Raw genomic sequence first — 9891 nt, forward strand, 5'->3', positions numbered from 1 at the left:
GCTCCAGCAGTCGGGCCAGGCCCGATGATCTGGACATCTGAGAGCGACCCCTTGTAGTTAGTAGGCCTGTGTGTTTGCGAGGACTTGGCGATATGGGGTTACGATTCAATATATTGTGATCAATTGCATAAAATAAATAAATAAATAAATAAATAAGTAATTGATTTTCCATCCAATCAGAAGACAGCAAAATATGAAGACACCACTGAGTACAACACTGCCATCTAGTGGTTCATAGTTTAAACACAATACTAAATGAACCACTGTCTGAACCACCAAGCTTTACATCTAAACTATTCATTAATAATCAATACTGTGCTTTTGGTAATCAATATACAGTATTAATACAAAATTTAATGTCACAATACTTCCAAATATCAATATTTTGATTGGCTTCAGTGTGAATGGGCGTGGCCAAGCCAAACTGCTGTAGACTGCATAGACAAATATTGGTACATCACAAAAGCACAGTCAGTTCAACACAGGCTGTTTGTGCAGCTGACTTTACAGACCCCATATGTCCAAAGGTTTGTGGACACCCTTTATAATGAATGTGTTCAGCTGCTTTAAGTTGCACCCATTGCTGACACAGATGTACAAATGCACACACACACACATACAGCTCTACAACATAGTCATTGTAGAGAAGTACTGCCACTAGAATAAACAGACTCTCTGAAACATGCCTAATGCCAGACGTGGGCTAGTAGAGGGGTATAATAAAGCCCCCCAGCATTGAGGAGCTGTGGAGCAGTGAAGGGACTGTGTTCTCTGGAATGACGGTGGTGGAGCTCCATCCAGTACTTTTGGGATGAGTTGGGGATGGTGATGAGGTGGGGTGATGATCATCATCCAACATCCTGACCTCACTAACTCTCTTGCTGTTGAATGCAATCAGATCCTCACAGCAATGCTCCTCCTCCAATATTTAGTAAAAAGTCTTCTTCTCTGGACAGTGGAGACAGTTAATCCAACAAAAGCAGGATCAGCTCTTTTTAATAGCCTTGATTTCAGAAGAAACAGTAAATGAGATGAGCAGGTGTCCCAATACTTTTGTCCATATTGTGTATGTGGACTGAGGAGTGAATGGTACACTTTAAAACTACATCAAACGCTTGTGTTTTTTTAAAGCACATCTTTCTGTCATATGGGCTCTTTAAAATGTCAGGCATGGTGAAGGTTTCTCGTTGAGAGCCGCTGTAAAAGCTGTAGACCTCTTAACCTCTACAGGAAGGGTGTAAATCTCTGATGTTGTGAACTTTAAGAAGACATCCAGCAATTTCAGATTTCACCACAATTCAGAGAATGCTTTTAAAAAAACACTGAATATGCAAACCATGGTTCTTCATGGGTTCTGTGTAGCATTTAGAAGGTGCTTTACCTAACGGTTCTTCAAATACAGGGAAAACCTTCCAACGATGGTTTGGAGAGTCTTTGAGTCTGTTCTAATAAGCTATTTTTGAGTTGTATCTTTAAATATATATATATTTTTTGTCCTGAAAATAAGCAGATACTTTATTGAATTATGAATTTGAATAAACTATAACTTTACAAAATTGTACCTTCAGTACCTCAGATCAGTGCATTACAGCTGCATTAAAAGTCAAGTCAAGTCAAGTCAAGTATTTTATTGTCATTTCAACTACATACAGAGTACACAGTGAAACGAAACAACGCTCCTCCAGGACCATGGTGCAACATAGACACAGTGCATACAGAACACAAGTGCAACACAGTACAAGTGCAGACAGACAACACAACACAGTACAGACAGAGAATAATAAATAATTGCCGGTATTGTGCAAATTATGCAGGGTGCAATAAATATTGAGTCCAGTGAGGTAGTAAAGTTACTAGTGCAAATGCTTTGTGCAAAAAAATGCTTCCCATTTTATTTGGGGTAAATGGTTAGAGAGAGAGAGAGAGAGAGAGAGAGAGAGAGAGAGAAAGTAGCAGAAAAGACATCAGGTCAGAAGTTGAGTTGAGCTGAGAAGTCTGATGGCTTGGGGGAAGAAGCTATTGCAGAGTCTGGTCGTGTTGGACCGGATGCTGCGGTACCTTCTTCCTGATGGCAGGAGGGAGAACAGAGGGTTTTTTTAAAACAGGGGATAATATTTAATATCTAATAAGTGATGGTTTCAGTTATTTTTATTTTTTTACTACATTTTTACACCCATTTAATAGTAATTACTTTTGATTTGGTCCCAAAATGTATCCATTTCTGTTGACGTCTACAAACTACAACCCTAAACCCAATCCTAACCCTAACTACAACCCTAAACCCAGTCCTAACCCTAAACCCAGTCCTAACCCTAACTACAACCCTAAACCCAGTCCTAACCTTAAACCCAGTCCTAACCCAAACTACAACCCTAAACCCAGTCCTAATCCTAAACCCAGTCCTAATCCTAAACCCAGTCCTAACCCGAACTACAACCCTAAACCCAGTCCTAACCCTAACTACAACCCTAAACCCAGTCCTAACCCTAAACCCAGTCCTAACTCTAACTACAACCCTAAACCCAGTCCTAATCCTAAACCCAGTCCTAACCCGAACTACAACCCTAAACCCAGTCCTAACCCTAACTACAACCCTAAACCCAGTCATAACCCTAAACCCAGTCCAAACTCTAACTACAACCCTAAACCCAGTCCTAACCTTAAACCCAGTCCAAACTCTAACTACAACCCTAAACCCAGTCCCAACCCTAACTACAACCCTTACCCAGTCCTAACCCTAAACCCAGTCCTAACCCTAACTACAACCCTAAACCCAGTCCTAACCCTAAACCCAGTCCTAATCCTAAACCCAGTCCTAACCCGAACTACAACCCTAAACCCAGTCCTAACCCTAACTACAACCCTAAACCCAGTCCTAACCCTAAACCCAGTCCTAACTCTAACTACAACCCTAAACCCAGTCCTAATCCTAAACCCAGTCCTAACCCGAACTACAACCCTAAACCCAGTCCTAACCCTAACTACAACCCTAAACCCAGTCATAACCCTAAACCCAGTCCAAACTCTAACTACAACCCTAAACCCAGTCCTAACCTTAAACCCAGTCCAAACTCTAACTACAACCCTAAACCCAGTCCTAACCCTAACTACAACCCTAAACCCAGTCATAACCCTAAACCCAGTCCTAACCCTAACTACAACCCTAAACCCAGTCCTAACCCTAAACCCAGTCCTAATCCTAAACCCAGTCCTAACCCGAACTACAACCCTAAACCCAGTCCTAACCCTAACTACAACCCTAAACCCAGTCCTAACCCTAAACCCAGTCCTAACTCTAACTACAACCCTAAACCCAGTCCTAATCCTAAACCCAGTCCTAACCCGAACTACAACCCTAAACCCAGTCCTAACCCTAACTACAACCCTAAACCCAGTCATAACCCTAAACCCAGTCCAAACTCTAACTACAACCCTAAACCCAGTCCTAACCTTAAACCCAGTCCAAACTCTAACTACAACCCTAAACCCAGTCCCAACCCTAACTACAACCCTAAACCCAGTCCTAACCCTAAACCCAGTCCTAACCCTAACTACAACCCTAAACCCAGTCCTAACCCTAAACCCAGTCCTAACCCTAACTACAACCCTAAACCCAGTCCTAACCCTAAACCCAGTCCTAACCCTAACTACAACCCTAAACCCAGTCCTAACCCTAACCCAGACATAAGATGTTTGGAGAGTCTCTACTGCAAGAACATATAGTCCAGGACTAGACTTAATCCTGGAGATAAAGTGTTCAGATGAAGTCCAGCGTTACGATCTTCATGATGATGACAGTTTGTTGTTGAGCAAGAATCAGCTGATCTGCTGATACCAGGATGGTCTGAGTATCGTTGAGCGTCCCTGATGTGTCTGGTGAAATGATAGTAGTAGTATTGCACAGTTTGCACTATGCCTGCTTGCCACAGATGTTGAAACACAGTGTTTCCAGTCCAGAGGCATTATTATGCTCATTCCTGATAGTGGAAACTGTCCGATTGTGTAAGTGGCCTTTCTCCTAGTTAAAGCACCACTGTTCAGTTTCAACACTATTCAGTATGAAACACTGGGAAATGTGTTCAGTCCCACAGCAGAGAGCCGAGCGCTCTCCTCCACTTCTGCTGGAGGTCATGGAGGGCCGCAGGAGGACTCTGTGTTACCTCACTGCGGCCACTCACGTGTCTTTCAGCTACACATATTTTTACAAGTCTGTGCAAGTCTTAGGCAGCCCTGAAAATGGCTTGTAACATCAGTGGTCAGTGAGAGTGTCTATCTGTAATTAACTCTATATAACATTTGAACAAACCCAAATAAGTATAAAGTCAGTGGTCAGTGAGAGTGTCTACCTGTAATTAACTCTATATAACATTAGAATAAACCCAAATAAACATAAAGTCAGTGGTCAGTGAGAGTGTCTACCTGTAATTAACTCTATATAACATTTGAACAAACCCAAATAAGTATAAAGTCAGTGGTCAGTGAGAGTGTCTACCTGTAATTAACTCTATATAACATTTGAACAAACCCAAATAAGTATAAAGTCAGTGGTCAGTGAGAGTGTCTACCTGTAATTAACTCTATATAACATTTGAACAAACCCAAATAAGTATAAAGTCAGTGGTCAGTGAGAGTGTCTACCTGTAATTAACTCTATATAACATTTGAACAAACCCAAATAAGTATAAAGTCAGTGGTCAGTGAGAGTGTCTACCTGTAATTAACTCTATATAACATCAGAATAAACCCAAATAAACATAAAGTCAGTGGTCAGTGAGAGTGTCTACCTGTAATTAACTCTATATAACATTAGAATAAACCCAAATAAACATAAAGTCAGTGGTCAGTGAGAGTGTCTACCTGTAATTAACTCTATATAACATCAGAATAAACCCAAATAAACATAAAGTCAGTGGTCAGTAAGAGTGTCTACCTGTAATTAACTCTATATAACATTAGAATGAACCCAAATAAACATAAAGTCAGTGGTCAGTGAGTGTCTACCTGTAATTAACTCTATATAACATCAGAATAAACCTAAACCTAAAGCTCATATGTTGTATATATGTGAACTGTGCTGTAAATATAAAGCTGATGAAGCAGATCCCACTTCAACCTTAGTTTCCATTACAGACGCAGGATTTCAGAGCTTCAGCTTTTTAATGTTTTTTCCACTCAGGGATGGATGCCAGCACAGAGGAATCCTGTTTTCTGCAGAGGTCTGAGCCAGTGTACAACACACACACACACACACACACACACACACACACACAGCCTCTACTGCTGCACTGCTGTGGCAGTGATGTCAGACAAGGGTACAATAAATTCACTCTAGTGCTTCAATAACGTCTCCTGACTCAGTTCATGGTTTCATAACCGTCAGAGCGGCGGCCTGCGCTGATAAATGGGAGCCTTTTTACAGTCTGAAATTAACAGGAGGTAATGATATTCAACTTTCCCTCTGTTCCCTCTGACTTTCCTATTTATCCACCCGGCTAAACGAAACCACATGTCCGCACTGAGCTCTGCCAGCCATGTGGGCCTCGGCAGTACAGGAGGGAAAAGGGGCGTTTGAACTATGTACACACACTAAACTCAGACATGCATGGAAAATTTGAGCTGATTTTGGTGTATGACTATAAATTCTCTTATGCAATTTATACACATGCAGTTTTAACTGTTATATGAAAGTTCCTGGAAGGTTCCTTCCTCGTACTTCTAGGAAAAAGCCCCTGAAAGAGCTCATATCATACATTTTTTAAACGTTTGTGTGTTAAAAACAGCGCTTCTTTGTCTTCCACTAACATACTGTTTCCTCTACTGTGCCTTTAGGACTGGTAGACACAGGACAAAAGTATTGGGACACCTGCTCATTCATTCGTTGTTTCTTTTGACATCAAGGACAGTATAAAAGAGCGTTTTTCCTGCTTTTGTTGGAGTAACTGTCTCTACTGTCCAGAGAAGAAGGCTTTTTACTAGATTATGGAGAAGGGGCATTGCTGTGAGGATTTGATTGCCTTCAGCAACAAGAGCGTTACTGAGGTCAGGATGTTGGATGGATGATCACCACCCCACTTCAGCACCCCCAACATCCCCAACTCATACCAAAAGTATGAGTATGAGCTCCACCACCATCATTCCAGAGAACACAGTTCTTCCACTGCTCCACAGCTCCTCAATGCTGGGGGGCTTTATTATACCCCTCTACTAGCCCACGCCTGGCATTAGGCAGCATGGAGCCAATAGGTTCAGGATGTTTTTCTGCTCCAGAGAGTCCTATTTTTTTGACTAGACAATGGTGGGGGATTTATACAGTGTGCTGTACAGCAAAATAGTCCCCAAGGAAAACATATAGTCTCAAATTGATTTGTTATTAAACCGAATGGTTATGGAAACGCTGCCCGAGACACTGTTTCACCTTCGTTTTAGGAAGGTTTGAGGCATTTTTAACAACATTCATGGCGGAGGGATACAGACAGGGCATTGCACAGCAAAATAGTCCCCAAAGTAAATGAATTTGTTCAGATTTGCCACTATTTTACCATCATCATCATCATCATTTCATATAAAACGAAGAAGACGAAGAAGCGTGGGTTCACCGGTGGGGTTGGAAAGTTAATAAAATGGGGATATTTGTGTTGTAGTCATGGCGACAGACGTCTGGCACCATTCACCATCGCTGTAAAGAATTTAGAGTGGGTAAGGTTCTAAAGAACAATTTCACACAACCCCCCCTCTGACTGAGCTGAGCTCACTCATTTGGTTTTGGGTGGAATTCTCCTTAAAGAGTGACACAAGTCTGATGAGCAGTCTTATTAAATCCCAGGAAGAAGCGAGTACATGTGTTTCAGCATTTCAGCCCAGCCTTGCGTCTCTGTTTATTCTGCAGGCTGAGGCTGATTCCACGCTGCCACCACCTGACCACCATAATTACACGTCTTAAAGCAGCGCTCAACAAGCTGCATGTTGGTTTTTGCTCTGGCGACATGCAGTGTGCTCTAAGAAAAGCCTGGTGCTGCTCTTTTATTACGAGTCTGGAGTGACTGAAGCATCACATGGTGCACATGGAGGAACCTGTGGTGTTTGTTCACTGGTGGGATGGATGGAAGAACCTGTGGTTTTTGTTTACTGGTGGGATGGATGGAAGAACCTGTGGTTTTTGTTTACTGGTGGAAAGGATGGAGGTACTAGTGGTGTTTGTTCACTGGTGGGGAGGATGGAGGAACCTGTGGTGTTTGTTCACTGGTGGGATAGATGGAGAACCCTGTGGTGTTTGTTCACTGGTGGGGAGGATGGAGGTACTAGGGATGTTTGTTCACTGGTGGGATGGATGGAGAACCCTGTGGTGTTTGTTCACTGGTGGGGAGGATGGAGGTACTAGTGGTGTTTGTTTACTGGTGGGGAGGATGGAGGTACTAGGGATGTTTGTTCACTGGTGGGATGGATGGAGAACCCTGTGGTGTTTGTTCACTGGTGGGGAGGATGGAGGTACTAGTAGTGTTTGTTTACTGGTGGGGAGGATGGAGGTACTAGTGGTGTTTGTTCACTGGTGGGGAGGATGGAGGTACTAGTGGTGTTTGTTTACTGGTGGGGAGGATGGAGGTACTAGTGGTGTTTGTTCACTGGTGGGGAGGATGGAGGTACTAGTGGTGTTTGTTCATTGGTGGGATAGATGGAGGAAACTGTGGATGGATGGAGGTACTGGTGGTGTTTGTTTACTGGTGGGGAGGATGGAGGAAACTGTGGATGGATGGAGGTACTGGTGGTGTTTGTTTAATGGTGGGGAGGGTGGAGGAAGGCTGGAATGCATGTTAAACACTGTTTCTTCTTCTGCGCCTTAAAGCCTGATATACACTATTTGGACAAAAGTATTGGGTCACAGAAGACTGCTTCAAGGTGAAGGACCCTTCATATGCAGCCTACGTTCAGTGTTTTCGAGGACACAACTGATGTGTCCTTCTTGGCCCTCGGCATGGTTACCCACAATTCTCTGTCAAATCAAATTACAAGTTTATTTACAGTTCAGTACATTTCCATTTTCTCATTTCAAGTCAAATTAAAATAAATAAATACATTAAAAAAGAAAAAATATATTATTTTTTTTTTATTCTAAAAAAAGATGCATCTTAAAATAAAGAGCTTAATAACTTAATAACTAATTTCCCCACTGTGGGGCTAATTAAGGATTATCTCATCTTAACTCGTCTCAAAGTCACGCTTAACATCCCTGCTTTTAATAATCACCACAGTCTCGGATCACATGAGCCATACTGGTCCAGAACCGGCCGAGGGAGGCTCGTTTTCCTCCACTGTCCTCTTTTTAGAGCTGCCAGGTTCATTAACTTCCCTCTGATTGGCTGAGTAGCATCATGTGTGATATGCACAATGCCTGTGATTGGTCCGTGAGTTTCCTGGGCTGTTAAACCTGGAAAGACTGGAAAACGAATAGTTTATTAGTTACAGGTCCAGTTCTGGAAAGGTCAGCATCCAGGTCCAGGTCTGGACCACACCATACTCGGCCTATTTAGGGACCTAATTAGGTTAACTGACCCACACGGTGACATGATGATATGTGGGGGTGCCTCGTGTTCCCTGTACCTACATCCTCCACTGCTTGTCTGGGTGGGCTTCCTCCGGATACAGTGGTGTCCTCCTCCAAAGTAATATAAAAAAAATGTGGGTGTATATATATATATATATATATATATATATATATAATTTATGTATACAATATATATATATACTTATATTATACATATTATTGTATACATATCATTATTATATTATTATTTATTCATAAGAATAACAATGATAATAATAATAATATAATAATAATAGTTGTTGTCATAACACTACTACTTCTACTACTACTACTAATAGTAGTAACAAATAATATTTGTAGTATATATATATATATATATATATATATATATATATATATATAAGTCACACTAGTATGATAAATATAAATATAATCAGTATTATTATTATTATTACTATGATTCTTATTTATTTTACTATTAATATAATAATAATGATTATTATTGTTATTATATAGTAATAATAATAATAATAATAATAATAGTAAAATTTAAAATAATTAAAACTTCTACTACTGCTAATAATAACAGCACTGAATGTAATCAGTGCATAATATTGTTATCAGTAGTATAAGAAATATAATGCTGATTACTGTTGTAATTATTATTATTAATATTATTATTATTATTATTATACTAATAGTAATACTATTAATTAATGATTGATGGTAAATGTAAAAGCTTTGACCCACCCTTAGCTGAGGTGCTGGTTGGAGTCTGATGAGACGCACTGTTAATGACTGATCTACCTATACTAAGATCTGCTAGACAGAGGGCCTATGTTAACTATGCAGAGTCCAGCACACCATTCAGTGCAGTCAGTGGCGAGTCTCGAACCCATGCCTGACCAGTCTATCATCCTCCAGGTCCAACACCTTCCCCACTGGGCTAAAGGTAGGTGCCGAGCCGGTCCTGTCTTCGGGCCCTTTTAAAGTAGTGGGTCTCAGAGTAGCTCGCGGCTCTTCAGAATGTTTTGGTTTGTGCGTTGTCTTGGTTACGTCGCACGCGGACTCTGGTTCTCTACGTTTGCACGTCACCGCGCAGCTTTTGCGACGTCATCAACAGTAGAGGAACAGTAACTCTTAAACCTTTAAGGCATGAATATTAAATATTGATTATTAAATATTAAATATTGAATATTGAATGAATATTGAATAATGAATATAGGGTCCCTGTTCAAATAGCAATCAATAAAATCAACCTCTCCTATGGTTTCCAACATCAAGTTCATGCATCCACACAAACACACACACACACACACACACACACACACACACACAGCATCACTCATCTA

The 9891-nt window shown here is 41.0% G+C and overlaps 1 protein-coding gene across 1 annotated transcript in view; it reads left to right on the forward strand.

Moving 5' to 3' along the window:
• gja1a (gap junction protein alpha 1a) overlaps nt 1–1556 on the forward strand; it is a 3249-nt gene extending 1693 nt beyond the window's left edge. The window contains exon 2 of the mRNA XM_072689003.1: nt 1–1556. This exon is cut by the window's left edge and continues 1142 nt beyond it. Within this exon, the coding sequence (XP_072545104.1) occupies nt 1–41 (41 nt within the window). The 3' untranslated portion in view covers nt 42–1556.
• The last annotated feature ends 8335 nt before the right edge of the window (nt 1557–9891 follow it).

This window comes from Salminus brasiliensis, chromosome 10 (assembly GCF_030463535.1).
Source record: "Salminus brasiliensis chromosome 10, fSalBra1.hap2, whole genome shotgun sequence".
Lineage (NCBI taxonomy): Eukaryota > Metazoa > Chordata > Actinopteri > Characiformes > Bryconidae > Salminus > Salminus brasiliensis.